The sequence below is a fragment of the Sprattus sprattus genome (genome assembly GCF_963457725.1).
Source record: "Sprattus sprattus genome assembly, chromosome: 4".
NCBI classification, from domain to species: Eukaryota; Metazoa; Chordata; class Actinopteri; order Clupeiformes; family Clupeidae; genus Sprattus; species Sprattus sprattus.
In genome coordinates, this window is record NC_137923.1 from 15515423 (window position 1) to 15543164 (window position 27742).

The 27742-nt window shown below is 46.4% G+C and overlaps 1 protein-coding gene across 4 annotated transcripts in view; it reads left to right on the forward strand.

The window, feature by feature from the left end:
• mtus1b (microtubule associated tumor suppressor 1b) overlaps nucleotides 1-27742 on the forward strand; it is a 54598-nt gene that overhangs the window by 6288 nt on the left and 20568 nt on the right. For 2 of the 4 annotated variants that reach the window (XM_080837747.1, XM_080837748.1), the window contains exons 2-6: nucleotides 9852-11771; nucleotides 13580-13943; nucleotides 17364-17576; nucleotides 19637-19798; nucleotides 20988-21080. In XM_080837747.1, the coding sequence (XP_080693873.1) occupies nucleotides 10077-11771; nucleotides 13580-13943; nucleotides 17364-17576; nucleotides 19637-19798; nucleotides 20988-21080 (2527 nt within the window). In that variant the 5' untranslated portion in view covers nucleotides 9852-10076. Of the gene's footprint in view, nucleotides 1-3002; nucleotides 3143-9851; nucleotides 11772-13579; nucleotides 13944-17363; nucleotides 17577-19636; nucleotides 19799-20987; nucleotides 21081-27742 lie in introns of those variants that run through there. The other 2 variants (XM_080837746.1, XM_080837749.1) reach the window with 2 other exon arrangements.

Consider the following 27742-nt stretch of genomic DNA (forward strand, 5'->3'; position numbering starts at 1 on the left):
GGGTTGTACTGTAATTCTGGATAATTACCGCTAATCCTCTTGTGGGTCTGGTGTTGATCTTGTGACTTCATCATGCAGAATGGCTTTGAATCCAGCTGTATGTTGAAGTATTTAACTACAAATACAGTCTTATTTGATTAATGAAAACTTAGATTTGTCCTGTTATTTTGTTGACTGTTATTGGTTAATTGTGGCAGGAGTGCTGATGTGTTGAACAATGCTTGTGATTGTTCTTTCTCCCTGTAAACATTCGAAACCTGCTTGATTTCTTGTCTATTTTGCTGTCGACTTGTGTGAGTTCAAGCTACTATCCTAGTTCCCCCCCTAGTTCTTTCAGTTTTGAAACATCCTCTCATTCCTCTCTTCTAAACAGACAATGTACCCCCTGAACCATTTACTTGATTGCAACCATACTACATCAGTGAGATTAGTTCCTACAGACAGAAATCCTCCACACACCCCGTCCCCCTTCCCATCTCTGCTGTGCTGGTCTGACCCATACCCCCTCTGGGCTGGGAGAATTCCAGTCCCCACTCAGCTCACTGATGTGGAGAAGTTTTCTCCTGCTCAGGCGTAATCTCTCTCGTGAGTGGAGTGATTGTGAGGCCAGTTCTCAGCAATGAACAAGTTGTTTTGATCTCCTTCGTTTGTGATTTTAAGGATAATGTCCATGAACGGGGAAAATTGAGAAGTAGTTCCTATCTTTTATTCCAGTGAGCTCTTGGAATATGGGTCTGTGTGTGTAGAAGTGATTTTATATGTCTGGCTGTATGTGTGAGAGAGAGAGGGAGAGAAAGGTTGGGTGGCAGGTTATCTTGGCTGTTACTGCAGTGGTGGGCTTGTATAAGTGTTCCATGCTCCTGCTGTGGATGTGAAGTGTCTCTGTGTCTCTCTCTCTCACTCTCTCCCTCCCCGTCCTGTCCTCCCTCTGGAGCACGTCTGCATGTGGGGAGACACATGAAGAGCTCACTGGGCCTCTCTTTATTTACATTGGTTGCTTCCAGGAAGGGTTGTGTGTGTGTGTGTGTGTTTTAGATATGTCCTTAACTGTGTAGGTGTGTGTGTACGTTAGAGGTTGCATGCGTATATGTGAGTGTGTGCCTGGCCGTGCCTGTACTACGGCAGGGATTCGGGCGACTCAGCTCATTTCTATCTCCATCCTGTCCAGCACTGCAGCATTCCCCCATATGTCCCAGCATTAAGGCAGCACTGCCACCAGAGGAAGCTGAAGCCAAGACCCTGTCCTGCTTGTAATCACAGATGTTCCTCATCAGTCTGGCAGTGAAGACACTGTAAAACTTAGCAAGGTTAAAGGAATAAACAGGAAAATGTGTTGATTATGTTTTGCATTCTTGATGAAATATTGGTGTTTGTTACAATGTCAGTACTCTCTGCTCAGTACTCCCTCTGGTTGTCCCAAGTCCTGGAAGAACAACAAGGAAGAAGTTCCTTAAACTCAATGAGAAGAACTTTTTATGCACTGCTCAGTCAGTACAATAGTTCTTCTGAATTTGTACATTTTAATGCCCTGCCTTTTTTCAGAAAATCAACGAAAGTAGCTACCAGGACATTGCAGAAACACTTAAGAGTCAGGGAGGGCTAATGATTTATTGTGTGTACTGCTAGTAGCCGGTAGAGAGGAGTGCTGTGGTAGGATGGATTGTCTCCTGTGCATGGTCTGTGCTTTCCACTGGAGCTGCAGTATAACCAATTATGTCCTGGAATGAGAACAGTGGAATCTCTTCCTGTCAGTGTAAATGTCATTGATGCGCCCATTCACTCAGTGTTGCCCCTCCTAAAGCAATCCATACTTGGTGACTGTGTGTGTGTGTGGAAGGGGAATGGGAATGGGGAATTCTTTCTTCATATTTTCTAAAATGGGATGTTCCTACATGATTTCTAAATAATGACGTACTGTTTAACTTACCATGTTGATCTTATCTAGGCACATCATGTTTTTATCCTCTTACTCTGTGCGTCATGAACAACCCATTGATGTGGATGCTACATCAATGAGAGTGTTCCGTGTGCCCACGTCTGAGTTTTACAGTAATTTGAACTGTGGATAGGATATCACCTATTTTGGTACAGCTCATTAGGGATCTGTTAAATAGTAGAGAGACTATGTGGCATTTTAGCACCGGACAACTTTGAATGGGCTTCTGAATGGCTTTCCCGCTTTTGTAGTCAGCTCAAGTCCAACGCTAACCCTCAAGTGCCTGGTGAGGGCTCAGTAATCTGCTTGTGTGAAAGGAAAGTCCTGTGGCAGGTTTAAGTGAGGCATCTGAGAAATACCTGATTAGCTGTAATCACACAGCAGGCTCAGTTTGTTTTCCCCTCCCTCTGTGTCTCCCTGCAGGGAAGGCTTCTCTGTCTGTCCTTCTCCCAAAAAGCAGCCCGGTTCACCATTGACTCAGCCAAAAATTCAGGGGGAGATCTAGCTGCTTAGCAACAGCGAATTCCAGCTTGGCCTGATGGACAGGGGGGCCCCTCCCTCACAGGGAAGTTCTTTCAGATTTTGGCGAGGGGAGGTTAACCCTCACTTTCTCTGGATACCCATCCACTGTTTGCCTTTGTGTTGAAAGTCATAGAGATCTTGTTACTGTATCTTAGAAACCCTCCCCTCTTCAGACCTTGAACTGTGTGTGTATGAGGGAGCAAGTGAGTGTATAGCCTACCTGACAGAGGTGTGCTGTAAGGATGTACGTGTGACGAATCGCAGCAGTGCGCATGAGGTGTGTGTGTGCACGTTCACGCTGCAGAGGGTAGAGCTGTTGTCGCTGCTGCTGCCACTGCTCTTGGCACGACTGGCTCCTGGTGAGGGGGCAAACACATTCCTTGGCATCAGCGTAAAGTCTCTCCCACATACACACACACACACACACACACACACACACAAACTAGCTGCTGCTGCATGGTTTGGCTGCAACTGAAGTCTGGAGGGGGGGCTAATGTTTAGTGCTGGTCAGTCTGGGATTGCTCTCTGTCGTTCAGTGCTGTGAATGGCATTGGAGGAATAACAGGCATCTGGCGCACAACTCAACTTGGATAGTTCATATGTGACTAGTATGTGAGCTGTGTTCTCGAGGCAGCCTACAGCTGTTCAGTGTTTCTGTTCGATGATCTAAAGGCGCTCTTTCAGGTAAGCAAGCCAACTCCTGCAGAGTGTGGGACAACAGTTTGTTTGTTTTCGGCTTCATGTAACTGGAATTTAAAATTACACATATGTTTTATACCTGTGTATATATAATACGTATTTACGAGGTTGATATGTAAAAGCGAATAGACTTATTTATCAATACATTTTTTGGCAGATCTTTTTTTTGTTGTTACAATCTTATTTGCCGTCACAACTTTCCAGTGATGAAATCAAACTGGGATGCGCTAGCGCTCGTTCGGATCAATGAATCTATATTAACTGTTATGTGTTAACTGTAGGCTATGTGTGATTTATTACATAATTTCTTTGAGGTACTGTCAACACCTGCGCTTTATTCTTTTGCATATTATCTGACCGTTCAAGCTCAATGCTGTAGCCTGTTATGCTGCTCATTGTCGTAGTAACATAGATAGCATACTTCACCTCACTGGCAAGGCAATTTACAATGAGTTGCGTTACTTCGGTGCAGTCCATATTATATCTACACAAATCATGTAGAATGTACTGAGCCTGGCTGGCACGTCTCCAAACCCTGTCTGACGTTGGCAGGGAAAGGTATTGATTGGCCCGCTTATTTACGCGCGTCACTGCGACGGCAGAGTCTGGTCTAAACACGGTGTGAAGAAACGGTGTTGTTTCAGCAGCCACGTGACGGTGTGACTCTTAAAATGTCATCGTCGTCCTTCCACGACCTCATGAAGCTAGAGGAATCAATCCGCTTCTGTAAGATATTTGTTTTCACAACTAAGGGTTTGGGGTGACTTCAGCCAATGTACCCAGATAGTTTTGTTACACACTAAACCACACTCACCATCATAAGTCCAGCCTATGACATTTTCCCAGAGATACAAGTTATGGATATATTTTGTGTCACTGAACTGCGTAGGCAAGTGCTTGTGACACTGCCCACATGTATTTCGCTGTTGTGGATAGAGATCAACGAATAGTCGTAGGCAACTAATGATTGACATTCATACAGGCATTACTTATTAACCTGCCAGTTTGGTAAACTTTAGGTTCTGGTGGTCAGTGGACAGGCCTGTGGGTGTCGCAAAAGGTGCGGTTACACTGGAGTTCAATGTGCGGGATCTGATCCATCTTTTGTGTAGCCTTCAGGGAGTAGGTAAGGATCTTCAAAGTTTTATAAGGTGTCGATTAAAATACAAGCTGAACAGTATATCGGAACACAGATCTGACAAGGGTGTGGTAAACCGCTGTTGCCCTGCCGTGGAATATATATATATAGTCCATATTGTTTTTACAATCACATAATAATTTAGTTATAGTTAAAGGAACAGTTAGTTGGAATGAGAAGAATGTGAGGGAAACGTGTTTAAGATTCCATCAGCATTTGCTGTCATGAATCCAAAGTATCCACCTGTGTGTTTCAGTTCCAAATTTCAGTCAGACTTGTGGTTGGTATAGAATGAGCTCGATGTTTGATCTTTTCAGGGCAACTGCAGGAGTATGTATGAGTGAGTGAGAGGAAAATCTCTGGTCATTGGAGATTTAAGAAGATATTTAATTAAAGCTGGATTAATTTCAGGAAATAACCAGTCGATTGATGAGATGTATGACCCTTTGATGAGATTGTCGCTTGTCATCCATTTTTTCAGTACCGTTTATATCAATGCTGTTTTAAAGACCCATGGGTTTCTGAAGGGGACTACATTTGTCAATCTAAATGCAGATACAAGTGCTGTAAAAAATATCCATGCAACTGTGTATGTTAACATTAGTCTGGCCATTAGTCTGATGATGCACGTTTAACTACTTGCTCTTTTCAGTGCTGATTTCAGGGGATGTAAACATTTTAAGACACTAAGTCGAAGTCAGTATCCACCCTTTCCTGTGTGTAAACTGCAATGATGACCTGTTTGTGGAGAGAGGGATGACCTTTAGAGGAAGGTGGCAAGCTTTCCTTGATAACCCTGTAAGGCGCTAAAGCAGATAAGCTGGAGATGTCGGCAGCAGGGTGGAGAGGTCCCCTCCAGGGCTGCGTGGCTACCATCTCCAGCTTTAGAGCACAACAGCTGTGTGTGTGTGTGTGTGTGTCGTGTTATGTGCTCAGCGTGTTTCCCTGCTTTAAGTGACAAATATGTACTTTATGTAGTCAAAAATGCCTTTAGGCAGTAAGGAGGAAAATACAAAGTTCACGGTGCATTCTCTACATTTCCGGTTGGTTTGGTTTGTGTTTCTTCTGCTCTGAAAATGCAAACAATTGCTGAAACACATACCGTTGTAGAATCACGATTCTTGCAGCAATATATTGTTATGGGAGGTCCAGAAAAAAATTGATAATTGGGCCACAAAAACTTTTATTGCAAGGGAGAAATACAGCTGTTCTGCCTCAGTACTCTACAAGTTTACCTCAGTGAAGAGGTAAGCGAAGACCAGCTTTTTCAGTATCGATCTCTCAATTGCACTTTCTAATGACTCCATCTCAAAACAGGTGGGAGTTTAGGCCACTTTCTTGTTTTGGCGGTATATAAACACTACAATTGAATGGAACTGAAAACACAGTAGTCTGTTTCTCTCTCCCTCATTTGCTGACCCATTTCCAACTCTGAAGTTGGGCTTCACTTTCTGTTATGACTGGCCATTGTTGTTTTGAACTCCCCCTCACCCACCTTCCTCCCCTGACCCTTTAACAAATCAGAAGTCTCGCTCATGCCCTAGTCCCAATCCCTAAATTCTGGCAGGGCCAAACTGCTAATCCCAAGCAGTGTACCAGCCCTGCAGCTCTGTCCTGCCTGGCCGTGCTCCAACAGACAGAGAGAGAGGTGGAGAGATAGAGATGAAGACACATGATGAAGGGCCTGGAGAGAGACTGAACTGATGACTGAGCCTCAACACAACTGCTGCATTAAAGTAGACTTTCTCCACTCCTTTGTCACGAGAGTAATATGTGCTAAAGTGAGGATTGAAGAAATACACGGTTTGTCCTGCAGAAGAAAAAAAAGAACGCATGCCATTTGCTTTTAAGAGACACAGTGAGCTGGGGCAAATGGAGAGAGGGAGCGAAGCCTTGTGTTTGAATGAAAGAGGTGGAGCTTTTAATACATAACACTCCTAAATATACCCCATGTCCATGCTGTAATTTTCTTCATAGACATTTGACAGGTGCACTGTCTTTGTTAAGGCTTTTCACTTTATCATTTACCATATTTGTCTTGGTTAGCGTCATGAGCCCCAAAGAATAAGTGCCATCAGTACCAATCAAACTGTTGTGGGCTACAGTGATTGAATTGACTAAATTCCCCATTTCATAATGTGAGTCAAAATCTCATAGAGAAACTGTGTCTGCATGTGTGTCCCAGGGACCGTTGTTTCATTTGTGGAGAGGAGGTCTGCAAGAATAGGTGGTGGGGACACTACATTACTCATAAACCATCATTGATTTTTGGAATACAATCCTCGTGTTTCTTGGATGCTGATTGACTAATTGGATTCTGGCAGGTGTGTGTGTGTGTGTGTGTGTGTGTTTGTGTGTGTTACTTTACAGAAGTCCTTTCATCCACACTAAAATGTTCTGTTGCCTTCTTTACTTTAGTAAGCTGAGGGTTTAGTTTCAGCCAAGCCTCCATATGAGACGGGTTCCGTTGATGGTGTATAGAGGCAGAACAGAGATATACCTTACATAATAGGTCTGGTTTTGCCAGCATTTTCCCCAAAACATAATTGAAAGGCTGAGGTCATGAGCCCTACCATTTTGCATTACATTATCAAACACCTGTAATATAGTTTCCTTTTGTGCACAAACATAACCTTGATATTCCTTTTGTGCACAAACATAACCCATATTAGAACGCAGCGCAGAGACCTTCGCACGATTGACAGAGTTCTGTCCCACAGCAGTGGCATCCCTGCGCCTTTCCAGATGAACGCTCCTAAAGTCCCTGGGGGCGAGTGGCCTGTCCCGGAACACCCCCCACTCTTCCCTCTACCCCACAGACAGAGTGACATAAGCTTACCATTTGACCACTTTTATGTAATGGTTAGTCAAGGAAGAATCCTCTGTGATTTAAAATCTTTGTGTGGATGTGACCAAAGTACACGTGGAGGGGAAAACAAACAAAAACGGCTTCCGTGTCTGCTTCAGCTGCCTGTGCTGTAATTGTTCAGCCGTGCTAGTCATGGTTCCTTACCCTATCTGTGTGAGGAGAGCCATGAGCCCTCATCCTTTCTGACAAGCGTGCAGAAAGAGCGGGGCAAGGCCTCCCTACATTCCTCTCTGTCTCTCTCTCCACCCTATCCTAACAATTGCCCTGCGTGGCAGATTATCCATCCACTCCAGGGGGGAACAAAGCCATGTGATCTTAATGAGAACAGACGCCACTTTTTGACTCTGCAGACAAAATTCTCTCTCTCACTTTTTCTCTTTCTACCTGCCTATCTCATTTCACAGACTCTCTCACTCTTTGGTCTTTCTTATTTCTCCTGTCTGGTCTTTTTGTGATTATTACTTTCTCGGTCTCTCTCATATCTCTCTCTTTGTGTCATGGTGTCTCTCTCTCTCTCTCCCTCAGTGAGAGCTTATCGAGACTCAGCATGCAAAGACGTCAGTGCAAGTGTAATTATCAATGTTACAGGATTAAAGGCGGCACCCATCCCACGCTTGCGGATGCCGTGGACTTTTGTGCAGGGCGCATTTCACGTACTGATGGGTGCTGCAGGGATAGGACAAAGTGTTCATTCTCTCTGACTTTCAGCTTGATTTATGTCTCCATGAACATCAGTCAAATGAGTGACCTCGCTGGAGCGAGAGTCAGGGATATAAGGAGGCTTAGGGATATGGTGTGAAGGAGCAGGGCTTGCATACAATAAACACTACACAGTATGCACTGAATGCAGTGTGATTTACATTTAATAAATTAATGACATTTTGTACTTGTGTATCTTCTTTTGATCTACAGAGAAGGGGGTGAGTAATTCATTGTCAAGATACTAATCAAGTCAAGATAGAAAAAAAAATATTCTTTTTTTTTTTTTTTAGTTGTCGGTTCTTCCATTGTATCGCATACCTGGTCAATGCTAAAACAATTGTCGATTTTCCAGCAGTGCTTAACATGGCATCCAGAATGGCAGGCTCTTAAATTATATGATTACAAGTGTTAACTGTGAGCTATGTGATGTAATATTGTATTGTATTCTGTTCTATTGGGATGTGAAAGCTTTGTGAACTGTAAGGGCCTAAGATCTGAGGGGAGTGGCACAGCAGGGCGCAGGTTTGGCCTCTCAGTAATGCCGGTGTGACTCATTTCCACCTTAGTCATCCCCCCTTTCTTTCACCATCCCTCCCTTTTCCTCTTCACCTATTTGTCCCCCTCTATGGCCCTCTGTGCTGCCCTTCACTCACTCCATTTCTCCCTTCTCTCGCCATCTTCTGATTCTCTCTCCCTCCCTCTCTTTTCTCCTCTCCTTCTCTGTCGCCTCCCTCCACCTCTCCTGCATGTTTAATAGACGTGTTGTTATTTTGCATTGGTGATGATCCCAGTAAGACAGATGAGCCTTGGCAGTCAGACACTGAGCCAGAGGGATGAGGAGAGGTGTAGAGTTACGGCATCAGCTATAACACCGGACCCAGTGCTGCCCTTAGCCAGACACTCGTATAACACCACACGACTATCAGGTCCCCGGGTATCATACCATTGAGTTCATGTGAAGGCTAGCTGGCCCACGCTACCAGATAAGAGGTTGTGTGGTCAGAGAGAATTCAGATGCCACTGCACTGCACCCAAATAAAAGCCCGGGCATTGTTGCCCAACGGCTTGCGTCGGAAGAAGTTGGTGTGGTCTGAGGGAGGTGGCTTCTTGTTCCACCCTTCCTTTAAGGAAAAAAAAAACAATCAGCCTGTTGGCCCGGCGTTGTTTGCCTGGGACTGTGTGCAAACACAAGGCTCCTTTGTGATTGCTGGTGGTGGGGGATTGTAACGGCACTGGCTGCCCTGAATCGAGTTATCCTTTTTTTAGCTTCTCAGTCTTTGACCCAAATTAGCAGGGTGCTGAGTGACAGGCTTAACCACCATAGTCCTGTCTGTGTGGGTGCATTATCTATCATTATACCATGATCTGCCAAAAAGCCAAACAGGAAACATGAGTCACTCTAGAGAGCTGTTCGTGTTTGATATATTTTAGTCCAAGTTCAAGCAATCGCCTCCAAGCCAGACCCTTGTTTCTAGCACTGGAACATTTATATCATGGAAACTCCAGCAGGAATTCACCTCATTAGCCATTAATCGCTAAGTGGAAGAAGTGACTCCCCTTAAGTATTCAAATTATGTCTTCCTGCAATAATGACATGGGCTTTTCTGTCATTAGACTCAGAGCCTGGCGGAGATCGTTGCCGTATTAATGAAGTAACATTTCTTGCAAGTAAAAACACCCATCCTTGCTTTCCACATAATTTATGGCTGATCTGAATTAACCACCCTACTCCACTCTAGCCAGTAGAGGGCAGCAGCAGTCTCTCTAAAGCAGGCACCTCAGAGTCAACGCAGTTGAATTGTGTAACCTGCCATCTGTGTGAATCAATGCAGATCCCTACTGTACTCTTTTGAGGCCAGTTCACTCGTGGGAGGGGTGCTGTGCGGAACACTGCGTACATTTGAGTGCCTACAGATGAGGGAGAAGGACGAAATAACAGAGGCGGTTATTTAACTTTCTTCCACTTTTCCACTCTTCTTTTGCAGACACTTTTCCGAGGAGGACCACTGAGAGCAATGAGTTCCACTCTTCCACGTGAGTGGAGGGACTACAGCCACCTCTGCTCCTGGGCAGAGTGAACTTCTCAGAGTTGTTGCGACCTTGACCCTGTGGTACCTGCGCTGCTCAGGAGTAGCCCATGGGTACCTGGGTGATTTGACCCTGCCGTGTGTAAATCTGCAGGAGGTTTGTACCCAGTAGGAGCTGCAGACATGAGCGACATGCAACCCATGGAGAGTCCGATGGGCCATTCAGAGGGCGCCAAGCACGGCATGACACTGGCCTTGCGTGACGGAGACCAAAATGGGAATGCCTTTGCGGAGTCTTCCTCCTCCTCCTCCTCCTCTTGCTCCCCGTCCTGCCAGGGCGAGACGTCTCCAGACTCCGTGCGCAGCTCCAGCAGCCTGAGCAGTGGCCGCTCTGACAGTCCCCTGGATGTTGACATGCAAGAATGCAATGAGAGACAGAAGCTCCTAGCTGGCAGCAGTGGCCATATTGAGATCCCCAAAGAAACGCCACGGTTGGATCCTGACAACGTGTTACAGCAGTGTGACTGCTCTGAGTCCAATGAGAACTCCGTTTCTGTCTACATGGATGCCCGTGACCAAGACGACGACAACACCTGGAACAATAATGAGAACCTTGCTCTGGTGTTCATCCAAGAAGACACCCACGGTGACCATGGTGATATCCATGGAAATCCCTATGGCAACCAAAACGGCAGTCACAGACGTTACTCTGAGGACTCACCAGCCCCTCTGTGCTCCTCTGAGAATGACGATATTGATGATGATGATGATGATGATGATGATGATGAAGATGCCGATCAGGAGGACTCGTTCTTGTCAGTGAGTTCAGGAGACATGGTTATGAGGAGCATCACCATCAGCCTGGACGGCTCAGAGCGAGCCCTCAGCAGTGTGTCCGTCCTGGCCGACTCGTCCACCTCCTCCTCCTCCGACCACGAGCCCCTGTCCTCACACTCACCCCCACTCACAGAGAAGACCCAGGGTCTGGGATCATCTAATCTCACCACCCCCCCTGCCTGTCCTGAAGGTCTAGCTCTCACAGAGGAACTGCAGCAGGAGCCTGTGGATGCTGCTGCTGAGGTGTGTACGGTGGAGGCGACGGAGAAGGAGAGGGTGGAGGCAGATGGGGAGGTCCAGGAAGGGAAAGCCAATCTTTGTTCCGCTTCAGTAATGAATGAAACAAAGGTGGAGGTCGCCAGTGTGCAGGTGAAAGACCACCCGGAGGTCCAGACCTCCACCCCAGTTGTTGCTGTCCACAAGGCTAAGGCGCAAACTGCAGTGGCTCGGGTCAAACAGACTTGCCGTGCCACCAAAGCAACGGCATCGAAAACAACTAAGCCAGGTAAGAACGATGTCAAGAGGTTCCCCAAGCCAGACCTGAAGAATGTGAAATCCAAGATAATGTCTCTGCCTTCATCTTCAACAAAAGTGACCAGGAGTGACCAGCAGGCTCGAGGGAAAAATGTTGCTGGCGAGTTCTCTTCATGCAGCGAGAGAAAGCTTCCTGCCACAGCACTCAGACCTGCCCAGAACAAACAGGATGGACCAGGAGGTGACGTGAGGAGGCCATCCTCTTCCTGCAAGGCAAGAGTGGCTGCACCCAAACTAGCTGTGGCGCGCCGGTCCAATCAGAACTCAAGAGCAGCACCACAGTGGCCCAGGAGGAAGGCCTTACTGCTTAATGGTGTCCAACGGAGTTCAGAGGTTATCTCCAGGGACGACCCAGGAGACATGGGATGCGTGGAGGAGCCAGTGACCGATTCAGAGGATCAGGAGAAGCAAGCGGAGGGAGCTGGAGAGCTCACTGACGGCCCTGATTCTGCTGCAGACACAGCAGTGAAGGAGCAGTCATCAGAGCTGCAGGGAGATGGTGACCAGGTGAGTGCTCTCAACACCATACACACCCTGTTTATTTACTTACTAGGGTTGCATTTCAAGTATCTGCCAGCCAGAACAGAATTGGGTGATAGTATTTCTTTATTGATTACTAAATGATGATAATAAATGACGATCCAGTCCCTGAGCATAATGTGTACAAGTATGATGTTTCTTCTGGTTGCATCACGCCAATTTTTCATTAATGAAATTTTGTATTTGATTGATGTACAAGCCTTAGTGTATCCTAAAATCTTTTAAATTTTTAATGAAAGCTTATGACAACACTGGAAACACGTGTAAGTTTGTCTTTCTCAGGTGAACTACTATATTTTTATAACAAAAACAGTAAACATGTTTGATCTAGCTTATGTGCGATTCTGGATCATGTCAGCAGCCGCCTTGAGGGAGTTTGGATTGAATGGATTACACATTGGTCTAGTAACCACCTGTTATGACTTACTTTAAAGGGGTTATAGACTTAGTTTTCCCGTCATGTTGTTACTGCTTCAAAGAATGTGTAAATCTCAAAAAGGTCATGTTTGCTGTAGTGCCTTTATAACCGGTCGGAATTAGCTAGTTTGTTGTCCGTAGGCTATTGTGGCCCCCTGCAAATACACTGTAGGAACTGCCTCTGTGGGGCTTCACTGGTCTTAATAGATTCTGAAAGTTGTTTTTTGTCTAGTTCTCTAGTGCCATTATCTCATCACTGTCGATGCCTGAGGTGTCTCCAGCACCATTGTTTTCTGTCATAAGCTGTCAAGACCTGTTCTTGCAGGTGTTTGCGTTTAGTAATGACTGCCTGATGTTGTTTGGGGGAGTTGTCCTTAGAAAAGGTCTTTAGTTTGTCAGCTTGGCGCACTGTCTTGTCCGTGGTTTAGGTCTGACCTACAAGCATTTGCCTCAGATCAAAGGTCAAGAGAGATTTACCCAAATAGTTCCAATAGTTTTGACCTGAGCTGATGAGCACCAATAGTTTTTTTTGTTGACAACAGAAACGCCTCCTCTGGGTCGTTTGGGTTGTGTAGCTAACTGCTCAGGCACGTTGGCTCCACAAGCTCCATACATGTGGTCACATGACTCTGCTATGTCGCAATTCAGGCTGAAAGGGTGCATTAAGGCAGGGCTTAGCGAAATGTCAAAAAGTGACTCTGGCACCACAGGAACTTCATGGTGTGAGTAATTGCTGTGCAGCAAGTTCAGGACTGTCTTGTCAAACCGTCTAGCTAGTTTGGAATTTTGGAATGGTTGTTTTATTGGCTGATGGACATTTGTGGTATGGCTTGGTTTTTTCGTAGTCACATGTAGTTAGAAGGATTTGCAGCAACAGCAAAAATTTGCTGCTATATGAGTTGTGAAATTTTCTCTGCAAACAAAAGGAGTAAAAAGTAGAGCTGTTGCGAGTGGACTAAAAAAGACGTCAAAATCTCTCGTGTGCTCCTTCTCTCTACCCCCTCTCCCTCTGTCCTTCGCTCCACAAACTGGCTCCATGTGTGCAGAGTGTTTATAGAGAGGGGGGAGAAGATGGCAGGAGGGAGGGAAAGTCAGGAAAGGGAGAAAAAGCAGGGCTGGTCCTGGCACTGATGCCTGGAGGGAACTTCTTTTTTTTTTTCAGTAAAAGTCTGCGTGTCTTATTTCTCTTGAATCCCTCCCTCGTTCGCTCGGTCTTTTTTTTCCGCTCTCTCTCTCCTCCCCTCTCGCGCCGCCGCCTCCTCCTCCTCCTACTCCTTGCGTCTGTCAGTGTGCGTGTGTGTGTGTGTGTGTGTGTGTGTGTGTGTGTGACGCGCTTAGCTCCGTTCCTCTCCCAGCAGTTGTGCTGGAGCTGTGGAATGGCCAACACCATGGTCACGCAGCGAAGCCCCGAGCTGGGCCCCTTGGGCTGGAATGCCGTCACTAAACGCCAGCTCTTCCTGCAGAACGTCTCCTCCAAGCTGGGGCCGAAGACCGGCCTGCCCACCGCTGTTGCCTCAGTCGCCGCTGCCAGGGGCGCCTCTGCCACCTCTGCCTCGGGGTCTGTGCCAGCGTCTGCCTCCCTGGTGTTGGGTGCCTCTCTTGGGACCGCGGCTGCCTCCAGAGTCAAAGCTGGAGCCGGAACGTCCGCCACCTCTGTCCGGGACAGTCGCGCTACGACAGGGAATGTGTCTCCTCCGAGGGGCCGGCAAATCCAGGCAGTGGGTAAGTCATATACACACACACACATGCGCACTCACCAAGCAGGCATATGTGTGAGCAGATGTGGTAAACACAGGCCTTGAGGTGTCTTCAGTCGCATAGTGTCTCTCTGTCTTCGGCTGCCTGCTCTGGAGAAGCTGAGTGTAGCCTGTGAGTTGAAACAGCTCTTCTCGTGCCCAAGTCTTGCGGTTTTGTTTGTAGTGCTGAGTTAGTTCCTGGAGCCGTGTGGGTGAGAGAGAAAGAGAGAGCGGGGAAAACAGTGGTTACAAACTAGAGACTTTTACCCTTGCAGGCACACTGATGCAGTTTAAATGCCTTCACGTACCTCTGTACCCCTACTTCAGACACGCACACAGTTTTTAACTCCGAGCTTGTACTGCCAGCTAGGGAGCTGCTGATTGACTCACCATATATCCTCTATATAGCAGTGTGTAAATATATGTCGTGTGTTTTTTAGAGGGAGAAGGGTAAGGGGAAGCACCTGGTGTTGAGAGCAGTACAGACCTTGTTGTTTAAAAGGAGCTTTAACTCTGTCTAGTCACTGCAGTGTTATGTAAGGCAGCCTTTACGCTCTTCTGCTCTCACTCTCTCTCTCTCTACTTCTCCGGTCTTGCCTTTCCTTGTCACGGTGTATTATTTAAGCTGCGTGTCTGAGATGTTTTCGAGGCGTTTTGAAACACTAGACTCTACACTGTGCTGTCCTGCGCTGTGCTGTGCTTTACTGTACCCTTTTGGTCTCTTGAGTTTGCCGATCCATCTCAAAGCACCCACGTTTCCACAGAGGAAATGGGAGAGCATGGGCAGCATTTTTTTCTCTTTCTTTTTCCTCTTTTCTTTCATTCTTTTCTCCTTTCCTCTGCCCTTTGCCTGGGGGATGTTTCCACCCAAGTATTTGTTCCCCTCACAAAAGGCTCACTTGTGTCAGGAAATGGAGATCAGTGTCCGTGTGCGTGTGTGTGTGTGTGTGTGAGCGATTGTCCCCTGTCAGGTCTCCATGCTGTGTAACCTATCCCCCTAACCAACCATCAGATTTCCTCTTGATGTCTGTGTTGTAAGAGTGCTGTTTCACTATATGCAACAGCGTGTCTCCTTTGTGTCTGTTAAGGTGTCAGTCTTCGTTTTATATTTTTGAAAACCGTGTATGCGTGTCTCTGTGTGGCTTATGTGTCTGTGGTTGGTGTGCTGTACAGCAGTTCCTCTCTGATTTGACGTGTATGTGAGTGTTTAATGCACAGCTGCTGGGGGTTTGTGTGAGGGGAACCTACAATTGAATTAACTGAAAAGGGCAAATTCCTCATGGACAATTGCTAGATTGTTTCTGCCCTCCACTCAGGTCTATACTCCATACATCCACAGTCCAGAACTTTAGTTGTGGCTCACTCTTTGAGAAAGTCTGTGAACTGTGTGTGACTGTCCTTGGGGTCAAAAGGTTGGTTTGAAAAGGATACATGTTAGTCAAAGTAAATTATTTACTTTCTGTTTTACATTCTACAACTCAGAGTAGAGTTAAATGCTATTGTTTTAGCTTTTGTACATTTAAATGAAATTATTCTGAGATGTATTTAGCCCAGGGTTAGCATTCTAAGCATTCTTAAGGTTTTGGCCACAAAAAAATAGTTCATCTGGAATGTCACTGTTATGTTCCGGCAGTACTTCAATGCAACAGTAGAGGGAGCATGTTCAAAACAGTCATCTGCTGTTCTGCCTCTTCTCCCTCTGGATTGAGTGCATCTAAAATCTCAGGCTAGTAAGGGCATAACCATGGAGACAATACCGATAAAGATATGACGTATGTTTTTCATGCATGCACGCACACACACAGACACACACACAAACCCAAGCACCGCTTAGGGTGCCAAGAGGAGAGGTGAGTCATGTGGAGTGTGGGGGGTGTATTCATCCCGTTGGGAAGTGTGTGTTGTCAGAGGAAATAAGATGGACAAGAGAGCGGAAGCTCTCGACTGTTCCCACAGCAGAACCTTAAAACTCTCAGCTCAACAGCACCTGAGCCAACCACAGCAAGCTTCTATAGGGGCGATAAGGAGGGGTCCCATGGGAACTGTAGTTTTCTTGGTAAACACATGACTGAATCAGTCTGGCACACGCGGTGTACAGTGTAAGGCTCTGCAATCAACCTGGCAGTGCTTGTGAGAGAAAAAAGCAGGCCTATGCCTGTCCGCCGGCCTGGCAACCGCAGTGTCATTAATGTATGGATAAACTGCTGAATCGGCCGGGGGAAAGACCTGCACAGCTCACAGCCCACTTGGCTACATTCTGCACTGTGTGCTGTGATGTACATAACGCCGGCAGGCGCAGGGTGCTGGGTCTGCTGGGCAGGCTGCCAGGTGTAGCTCTCGCTCTCAATCTCTCGCTCACTCTCTCTCTCTCTCTCTTGCGCGCGCTCTCTCTCACTCTCTCTCTCTCTCTCTCTCGCTCTCTCTTGCTCACTCTCTCGAAGGCCGAGGATGTTGATGTGTGAATCTTGTGAGCAATGGCCCTATACCCTTGAGTCACCCCACCTCATACTATCTGCATATTTTGCTCTCTTATTCCCCATTTTCTGTCTTTATCTTGCTCTGTTTTCACAAGCGTCTGGACTGTGTTATCTCACTCCTTTGTTCTGTCACCATCCACTTCTCTCTCTCGCTCTCTCTCTCTTTCTCATCTGTCTGTCTATTCTATTCTATACTTGTTTGTTTTATTTTCCTTTACTCACTCACTCACTCACTCTCTCACTCCCTCCTCCTCTCGTTCCCCCTGTGTACCCCATGTGCTGTGATGCCAGAGTGAAGAAGTTGCTGATTTGCCCTTCGCAGTCCCTCAGCGTCACCCTTGCACTCAAACATGCTGAGTGGGCCCTCCTCTCTCTTTTCCATAGTTACTCCACTTCACTTTCTGCTGCTGCTTTCCTACTCTGTCGCCCTCTGTTTGCCTTCCTCTCTAACGCTCTTTGCCATCTATCTCTCTCTTCTCTCTCTCTTCTCACTCTGCTTTGCTTTACGATGCTTTGTCTTTGCCACACCACATCTCTCGCTATCTCCCCTCACTGTGTCAGGGTGAGGGTTATCCTGGGTTCCTGTCTGACTCGTCCTCATCTTCTTTCCTTGATGACTGTAGACATCAATCACTGTCTATTTATGTAAACACATTTGAAGCCTGCGTTTTGTGGGTGTTTGCTTTCTAGACCTTAGAGATAAAAAGGGCTACTCTCTGTAGCAACTTATACTGAATACATTTGTAGCAATAAGTAATTTCATATCTTAAGCCAGTGTGCATCATGCTGTACAGAATGGTATAGTGAGACTTCTGCAAGGTCGTTATAATGTGTATATGTGGTATAACAGCCATGTATTTTAGTTTTTTCTTATCAATGACGACTGTGTGTTAATTGTGATGGGTTATTTGGGGGCTTTGGTGTTGCAGGAATTCCAAAGATGCGGGTACCGGAGCGGAGCCTCACTTCATCGCAGCCTGCACCTCCTGTTTCTTCCTCAAAGTCCCAGAACCCCCCTGCGCCTGGCATCAACCGCCTCCCCAGCTCCTCTAAGCTACCCGTCAAGGGCCTACCCACAAGCCTCAGCTCATCGTCGCTAGGAAGCACCACCAGTGAGACCAACCCCATCACCACTGCAAGAGGTGTGTGTGTGTGTGTGTGTGTGTGTGTGTGCTTGCTGGAAATATGAATCTGGTTTGAAATCTACTCGTTTACATCGCTGAGCAATACCAAAGCTTGGTGAGTCATGTTGACTTTCCCCAGGACCACACATGCATCTCATGTCCTCTCTCTCTCTTTCTCTCTCACACACACACACAAGCTGTTCTTTCCAACCCTGTGGTTCTGTGATTCCTGGCTCCTTCTTCCAGTCTGCTCCGTCAGAATGGACGCCTCTTCTAATTAAACCCATTCCTCCCTTTGACTGAATGATGAATCCCTGACCAGATCTTCCCATCATCCCTTTCTCTCTCTATGTCCCTCCCACCTTGCCCCTCCTCTTTCTCTTTCCCTCTCTCAATTTTCATCGTCCTGCTTCTTCCTCCACATTAGTCAGACCTTCACTATTGCCTGCTGGAATGTTGGTTAAATCCCTCCCCTGCCCCACATGGTGTTCCGGAAACCTCTCTGTAGATCTGAGGTCACATCTGGATTGGTTTATGTGCGTCTGCTCCCTTGACCCACATGTTCGTGCCGTAGCGAGGGCTTTAATCCACAGGATTACATGTAGACCCTTCTGGGAGTGTCTCCCTCGCTCTCCTGAGATCAGTCATGATTAGGACTCGTGTAGCTTCAAAAACCCTTTCCCTAGTCCACACCCCAAATGTTTAACTGGCAGACATACTTTTAAGAAGTTTATATTCTAAAACTCTAAAACTCTGTGGGTGTTTTAAAGAAAGCGTTAAGTGGAAGACCTAAAGCTTATCCCAGATCAGAGAGGGGCTGTGTAGTTATGAGCAGTTGCTCTCTCCCCTGTCTACTTGTGAAGCTGATGAGGGTCGGTGAGCTGTGTTTGGTGGTAGTTGACTGACAGGGTGAGTTGATAAAGCACTACTGATTGAGCTGTGTCAAGGGATGCAGTAGCGAGCAGCAGCTCTTTTTGGAGCAAAGTTATGTACAGCTGCAGCTGCTCTGCTTTCTTCGGCTGGCGCGAAGGCCCGGTGGCTGCTGAAGGTTTTGGACACGAACAAGACGATAGATCAGTGTTCTGTCAGCTCCCAGCACATATACCACAGTCTGACGGGTTTCAGTGCTTTCTCTGCTGCTCTGAACAGATTGATCTTTTTTCCTGTTTGGAAATAACAAACAGCAGGGTGTTTTTCTTTTCTTTTCTGTTTTTGGTTTCTGACCCAGCAGACTGGTGAGTTTTTGGCTGCTGGTTGTAGACAGAGGAGCCTCATGATGACACGGATCTAAATGACCCCTTTCAATTCTGAGCTGAGCTCAATGAGTAGCTATAGTAGAGCCAATACAGTATTTCAAGAGAGAGAAGGGAGAGGGTAGGTGGGTAGGCAGTTAAGAGATGAGTGAAGGGAATAGAAAGAAGTCTGAAGAAGGATGGGGACAGACAAACTAGAAGAGATAGTAGAGCGGATGAAGGGATGAAGATTTCTCTCATTCATTCCTTTAGGTCACCGTTTCACCTATTTCTATCCATCAGCTGTTTTCTTTCAGGAAACTCTTTTCTGCACGGATGTAAATAATATTCAGTTGGTGACCAAGCATGTTGTCATGGTTACAGATGAGTGCTGCTTCTGAGGGGGTCACAAACTGTCTTTATGTACTAAAGAGACTAAAAAGGCCATGGTTATGTTCCCAACATCCCTAAAGGCTGTTTTAAGATGCGTATCGCCTCCCTAATTACAGTCATTTGTCTTTCATTTGGTTTCAAATACATAGGCTGATTGGACTGATTTTAAGTGGTCGGTAGAGATGGTGTTTATGTGGGTCTGTCTGTGCAGTAATCAGCTTATCAATGACTGTAATCATGGGTGACATGCAAACGAGCTGTGGCCTTTGATGAGTATTGGGCATACTTGCATGATGATGAAGGGGGGCGGGGGGGGGGCTGAAGAATATTAGCTTTTGTTGTCCAATTACATCACCCACAAACACACACACACACACGTGTATAATTTAAAATAACTGCAAAGATGTCACTCACTCATAGCACCTTACTGAAAAACCCTTTGTATCTCCACAGCTCCAAACTCTGCTCCAGGAGCTAAGATCACACACCCAGATGAGAAGCCCAGTCGCCCTGCATCCTCAGTGGGCCCGCCGGTCCCAAACAAGCCCCTCTCCACCAAACTTGCGGGCATGCGAAACAGGACCACCTCCATTCCTGGCAAAAGCTCAATAATAGGTGGGTGTGAAATGTCCACAGTAAGCATGCACTCCCACTCCCACACAGGCATGCAGTAATGCATATATACACAGAGGTACAGACATGCAAATACATCATGACCTTATGAGTGACTGACTCTTTTGGTAGATATTTTACACCACATGGAGAGGACTTCACATTGAAAACTTTCCTTGTGGAGTTAAACAAGATTAATACTAATGATTTCAAGTATGATATTGTAATATCTTAATACTTCTTAAGCGCAATAGAAAAAGCCCATTGTTCAATTGAAACCTCCTTTGAACATGTGTCTTCCATGTAGCAACCTCTCTAATCAATGCAGTGGTTAATGGCCGCCCTTTAATGTGTTCATGAGACATTCTCCCTCTGATTGCTCCACTGATGGGTTTAGCCCGGGGTTGTGTAATAGGCCTGTTCCCAGCCTGGAAGGGAGAACCTGTGTGATTAATGCCAGATAGCTGTGCAATGGGCTCTTAACTTTTATACCTCTGTCTTAGAGCCAAACTTAATCTTTTGTTATGCATTGCATTTCATCAGAGTTTTTATAGCAGCTGGTATAATGGCAAGCATGTGTTTTTCAGGCATGTCTTTGTTTACCGTACTCCCATGCGTGGGTAATTGATTCTCTAAGGATTTGTTCAATAGTCAATGATTGAGTACACGCATTACTTATGTCTAGAAGTATGGATCATATGGCAAAAGTGTGTGATGGCAATTTATTTAGTTGGTTTTAACAGATAAAACATAAAATTCTGATGTATTGTGATCAGATTATCTGTCTTATCAGACAGACTCTTGAATCAAGAAGTAATGGAAAGGTTTTGGAAAAAGTAGTATGAACATTCAGTTCCCACAGTAACACATATATGTAGATAACATGACCATGTTGGGATAATACATATTCCCAGCTCAAGCTGATGAAATATAGATGAACATCCCACCCTCCAAGGAAACACACCCTCTTGCCTACATCACAATACAACCATCCATATTTAAAGGTATGTGGAGATCCTCCAGTGACAGCGTCCGACCACTAAGCCCAAAATTACCAGGATGGACTAGGTGAAGGGCACCAAGGCCCTGAGTTTAGAAAAGGGACCCTGCACAGAGAGTGTTATTTCCTGCCCTGTGTTAAGTTGTCTGCTGCTATAGCAATGGGCTTTGACTCTTTCACCTGTGTGATTAGGCCTGAAGACTTCCGCGCTGGCCAAGCCGGCCCACAGCCCCCTGCAGAGGAGCGCCTCCACCCGCCTCAACAGAGCGTCCGCTGCAGCAATGGGTAAGGACAAGCTCTGGTACTCACGCCTCTGTGTGAGTCTGTGTTCGTTTGTGCCTGTGTCACCTGTGTATATGTGTGTGTGTGTTGTCAGTGTCTTGAATAGTTTCAGGGTTTGTTTTTAGTGGTTCTGTTTACCAAGTCCATTAGGTCTTTAGAGACGTTTTGACATTTTCCTTACGACTGTCCTTTTCATCCATTTAAGGCATTTGTACCATGTCATTTTTCAGAGGTCAGGATCTGGCTGCGTTGGCCCATGTCATCAGGGAGGAAGTTAATCTTGAGCGTTTCCCTTTCATATCATATGTTTTTATTGCACACAGCCAACACACACCCGTCTCAGTATTGCTACTAAGTCATTACCTACTCCCTCCTCCCCAGAACAATCCATTCAGTTTATTTAAAGGGGCAGGGCAGCTCCAAGGGGCTGTTGCGCAACACCAACACGTTGAAGGGAAGTTTGTTTTTGTCTTCTGGGGACTTGTTGTGGGCTCGCTGGGTTCTATTCGCACGCCTATATGGCAGCTGCATTTGCTAGCGCTGATGGAAAAGCCTTCTTAATTCCAAAATGTATCAGGATGCCAGCTTCCTCATTTATTTTACCCGCCACCCTCCAACCATCGCAAACAACCCGAAATCCTGTCACCTTGATTTGATTAGCACCAGAGGACGCGCTGTGCAGCCTTCCAGCTTGTGACCACAAACAGCGGAGAGGGCATGTTATTTGACGTGCACTCGCCTCTCTGCAGCTCCTTCTCCATTTAGCTCCTGTTCATGTCCTGTACACCTCGGCATCCCAGTCATGCACCTCTTCTCACTCACCTCACTCTCTTTCATAGATGACTGTGACGCAGTCACAGCGATATTGTTTTAGGAACCCTACAAAGAAAAGAACCACAGAATTCCAGATTTAGAAGTACTTTACAGTACTGTGCTGTACATCCAGGTACTTGAGTTAAAAAGTGTACGTATATCGCCTTTCTGCTCTAAGACATCCATAGCCCTGTCCTCTTAAACCCCCGACAGGCGTAAAACTGTACTGAGGCCTGTAGTTAAGTCCTTAATGTATGAGTTTGGCTGAAGCTGGCCTTTTGTGCTGCTGCTCAGTGGAGCAGGTGCTGCTATTGTGTGTGCTGAGGCCCTTCGGCTTAATGCCTCGCGCCTGGCATTAAGATTTGTTCTGTCTAACATGTGGCTGCTCCACGGCTGTTTTCAATAGTGTTGTAAGGATTATTCCTTTTCTGCTGACGAAACCCATGTCAATTCCACCACGTTGGCACCAGTACGAGGTCTGTGGCAACATATGTCAGAATAACAGGAAAGAGACAAGTTTAGGAGGGGATGTTTTTGCAGTTAAAGCGTTGGTTATTTGTGAATGGAACTCCAGTGAGATTTCATGTCTGTCTGAGATCTGCATCTTTATTGGCGCTGTAATGGGTGTGACGCGGTCAGATTTGCAATGAAAGTACAGTGTTGTGGGTAAAACTGGACTCTCATGCCAGTGCTCTCTTTGAATGTATGAGTGGGGTGTGTGCATGTGTTTTTCCATCTGGCTGCCATGTCCCTGTGGTTAATTGTGTGTGTGTGTGTGTGTGTGTCTGGATATGTATCAGTGTGTGTGTGTGTACCATTGTGCTCTGCAAGCTGCACATCTCAGATGTTGTCCGACATCCACAGTCTTCCAGTCTGGGAGTCCTGTCTCAGCCTCCACCACAGACTCTAATGGAGACCAGAACAGAGCAGGCAGGACCACAGGGCTGCCCTTTACTGAGGCTAAGGGCGAAGACACACAGTTATGACTGAGTTTTAGACAGCACTAAGTACTGGTGGAAAACTATATTAGAACACTCAGCACTTGCATACCTAAAATGTACTGTTTTTGAAATACAGGGAGTTAAGGGTGTTAATCCTGAAGAGAGCTGAACATGACATTACCAGTGACATGAAATGTTCATAACTAACAGGACAAATGAATAATCTGACAGGGGTTTGCTTAGAATACGTTTCCTCCACACCATTTTGGGTTAAGGACCTTTACAGTGTGATAGCTGTGTACGTTAGACTGTGTATGAAGGGCATTAGGGTGTTGTCAATGCTAATTCATATTTTTATAATCAGGAGCATTGTGATGGCTAGTGTGCATGATCAATAGATTTCCTGTTCAGTATATTCCTGAAAATATAGTTGTCAGCAGTTCACCGCTCCTGCCAGTTTACCCGTGTTCTCTCTTTCTCTCTGTCTTTGCCTCACAAGAAACCTGTCTATTAGCGTATGCTCTGTCCTCAATTCCAACAACGTCTTTCTTATTCATGGTCTCTCGTATCTCCCGCCTCTAGATTCCTCTCAGTCTCCCTCTATTTTAACCATCTTTAATTTTTTCAGATTCTTTCTGTCTCTCTCTCTCTATCTATCTCTCCACTCCTCATTTCAAATGCAAATAAACTATATTGGCATGGCGCATATACACATGCTAATATTTCCAAAGCACTCTTAAATCTCTCTCTCTAGCCCCCTCCCTTTCCCCCTCTGTCTCTCCCCCCATCCCTCTGTGCTTGAGAGAGATGCTCTGTGGCCTTGGCCCTGAGAGCTGAAGGATGGGAGGGATGTGTGGCTGTGGCTCCAGATGGCTTTAATTAGCTTTGGAAAGCGCTGGCGTGTCCTTCCTCTCCTGTGAAGTGCCTGCGATCAGTGCCGGAATGGGATGAGTTGTGTGTATTTGTGTGAGATTGTGTAATGTTGAGTATGATTGACTGTGTGTGTGTGTTAGTTAGAGGTGTGTGTGTGCGTGTGCGTGTGCGTGTGCGCGCGCATACTTGCTATACATGGCATTCTGGACCAGTCAGCAGCACACCATGTCCATATCCTCTCCTGTAGGTCTCTCTATTTTCAGACCACCTATTTATTATTAGGAGCTGCTATCCAAGACGTTGTCATTTGAAAGTGTGTATGTAAACCAGGGCTTATTATATCTGGCAGCACAGGATTTTCTCTGTCTAGTTGGGAGCTGCTGTGGTGCTGGCGGTTTTTCTCTGAGTGAGCCACAACAGTGGGCAAGCACCAGGATCCACATGCTGTTGAGCGCAGCTCTGCAGAACAGCACCACTCATCAATATTCCAAGGCATGCGTGCTGTTGCCCCCCCCCCATCCATGAGCTCCCTCTCTTTTCTCTTTCATGCTATCCCTCCTTTTTGTCTCTCTCCACTCTTTCATGCCCCCTCTCTTTATCACTTCTGCCCTCTCTGTCTGTCTGTCTGTCTCTCTCTCTCTTTGTGACAAAGACATCCATTGACAGATTCCTGCTGCTGTAATCCTACTGTGCCCCCCCCCCCCCCTCCCCTCCCTAAAGAATGATCTCAACGTTGCACCTGCTGAAGAGAGGGGAGGAGGCAGGGAGACTGAGAGGGAGACCAGGTTAAAAGCAGAAATATGGAGATGCTTGAGGCCAGATTTCAAGAAACTGTAAATGGAACTAGACTGGGACTATTGGGGTTTGGGAGATGTAGGTCAGAGCATGACCTTCACAAACCTCACATTTGCTTTAAATGTCCTTTTTTTTCTGATCATATTTCATCAGCTGTAACCTTGATAGCAGGCACCGGTGTCCAACATCCCTGCCTCCCACTTTGCTTTCCCTCCCCCTCTTTTTCATACTAAGCTACAGAGATCGAAAGCGAGAGGGAGAGAGAGATGACTCCAAGCCCGCCCACTCCCTTCTGTGTGCACACTCCTCCCCCTTCCTCAGCTTCTCTTCTCTCTCTCCATTCTCCACCCCCCCCTCCCCCCTGCCTCCGAGCATCTCTCGCTCTGTGAGTGTGAACGCGCATGTGTGTGTATCCGTACGTTTGTGTGTCTCAGTGCTGTAGCAAAGGGATGCTGAAGCCGGCTTTGTCTGTGTGTGAGTTGCTAACGGACGGGAAAACGAGAGGATTCTGAGAGAGAGGCAGAGAGGATTATCTTGTCTGCACTCGCTGTGTTTGTGTGTGAGAGGGTGCATGTTTGTGTGTATATATATTTGTGTGAGTGAGTGTTGTCCTGGAGGATTCCCTGTTAACGACTCTCTCGTGGCTACATCCTGTGGAAGCCTGTCCTCTTCATCATCCTCAGTGCTGCTGTTGTCAGTGGAGCTCCATCTCTCTCACAGCAGCGTTTAGCACTCTACGGCTGAGTGGTTCACGTGCAAGAGCGAATCGGAGAGCAGCAAGACTTTTTTTGGAGGGCATTTTTGATCTTTATTAGTTTCTTTTTTCCCAGTTGTTTTTACCCACTCTCTAACACTTTCTTTCCACTCTCTGTCTCCCAGCAGTTTTGGGATGTGATAGCAGAGTGGTTTGGAGGCTTTGTACGAATTTGTTCTTTTTGTGTTTTTTTTTTTTTTTTTGCTTTCTTTTGAACTCTCGGTACGCTCTTCTTCTCTTCTGGGGATTGTTACTCACATTGTCTTCCAGAGAGACGACATGTTGTGGTCTCCAAGACTCTCACTCTCCAACTTCCACGTGAAGTTGACAGCCAAGGGATTGTTCCGGAATCTTCAGCTGCTATCAGGATGCAAAAAGAACACTGTGGTGTTCCATGCAGGTCTGTTGACTCCCCCCCCCCCCCCCCCCCCCAAACCTCCCTCCATCCCTTCTCCCTCTCCTCTTTCCCCTTCCTCTTACATCTCTTCTCCCTCCCACGCTCTCTGTGGTCGCTCCTACATTCATGACACCAAGACACGATTCGTCATTGTCTCTACTCAGTACGGCTGTTTACAAAGAGCCGTTTGTGTGTGTGTGTGAGAGTGTGCATTTGCGTGTGTGTGAGCGTATTTTCAGCATGAGTGCTTCTATAGTGGCATGAGGGGGCTGGGTGCCATTTCCAGCACTGGCCGTGCCTAGCGGGCACCATGTGTCTTGCCACAAATAGAAACCCTACTCCTCCATCTATATACAGATGGGGAAATGTTTTTTATGTTTGTTATTTTATGCCTTAATAACCACCTCTGTGTGCGTGTTTTTTAGAGTACTTGTATAGAAAGTGAGTTTTTTTTAGATATGGGTTGCATTCGGTGAATTGCGGCGTGTTCAGATTGTGCGTGTGTACTCATGGCGCTGTTGGTGTTTCCCCGGTAGGCGCAGGGCTCACGTGGCTGGCTGTGGAGCTCCACGTCTTTAAAGGTTCAGAGACCTAGTTGTGCTGAATGTAGGTTAGTTCAGGCTTTTGTCACTGGCAGTTCATGCCAGGATGCCCGCTCTGTGCAACAGTAATCTAGATGTGCGCACACACATATCACCATCATAATCACACACACAGTGTTTTTCTGATTTTCGCTCACTCTTGCTTGTTGTTTTTCTGCCTCACCCCATTATTCTCTGGCAGGGTGTGCTTCATAGATGAGCTCAGGAGATTTAAGCGGATTGATCAAAATCTGTACCAGTGATTTTGATATCTGTTTGTCGTTTTGATATATTGTGCAGCTGTGTCTGCTTAGCTCCTCATCTGAATATTGGCTTTATTTCTCAAATTTTCTGTTGAAAAATTGGGCATGGTTTTGTTATTTAAGTGAGAGGGTTGTCTGTTGTAGAAATGGAAAGCTCCCAACACTTGTTTGAATGCAGTGGAAGTTAATAAACATTTATCGTCAGGCACCTTTATGGGCAAACCCTCACATTAGAACTCCCATTGCGCCTTGTCTTGAGGGTCCCAAAAAGGTGCATGCAGTTCCATCCAGTCACATTTGCACACATCATCCACCAGCCGTTCTATCTCCATATGAAGGTTACCATGGCGACTGTCATGTGGGTGGATGTAACGGTATCATTATCTGGGAAGGCGCATTGATCCTGCCATGGTTTATGACCCCTGGATGACAGGTGTGTGCCAGCTCTGAGGAGAGGAGAGGAGAAGAGAGGATAGGAGAGGAGAAGAGAAGAGAAGGGAGAGGTGAGGTGGGAACGCCCACCCCAACACCACAGAGCACTGCTGTTCTGAATAGTCTTCTCAAGCAGGGCACCAGGAGCCCAGAGGGGCTCAAGTGAGAGTGCCTGGATTGGGTGTTTGTAAAAGGACGCCCAGTCTGCACCCATCCTACATGAAGGGTCTGTTTCCCCCTGCCATTAGGGGTATGCTTCCAAATCCGATCAGCTCTGCTGGAAAAAAAGGCTGTTGTAATGCCCTATTTCTAAATACTTCATCCATTGCTCTGATAAAGCCTGATGAAAATGCTCTCACATGTTTGGATGCTCAACGCAACCACGCCCCTGCACCTCTCTTCCTTGCGCCAGTGTGTTGTACAGCATGTGCTAGGAGTGTTAATGCCACCCTGCTCTCCCTTTTCAGCTCTCAAATTTGAGATTTATCTGCCAGAGGCGCCTGGCCTCACCCCTCTAATCTCCTCATGCAGATTACCGCCTCACAGCGGGTTTACCTTTACTCAGATCACTTAGGTGTGTGTGTGTCTGTGTGTGTGTGTGTGTGTGAGAGTGCGAGGAACAGACTGTTGTATGGTGGTTCAACCTTTGCCTCGGACATTTTTATCTTTGAGGTTATTTCTCTTGCGCTCAGGTTCTTTTTCTTTCCCTCAAATTCAAAACCATGGCCCTATTGGATGAAAGGGTGCTGTAAATAAACCTATGGTTATATACACTATAATGAAAAATCAAAGGGAAACATGAACAAAGATGTTTTG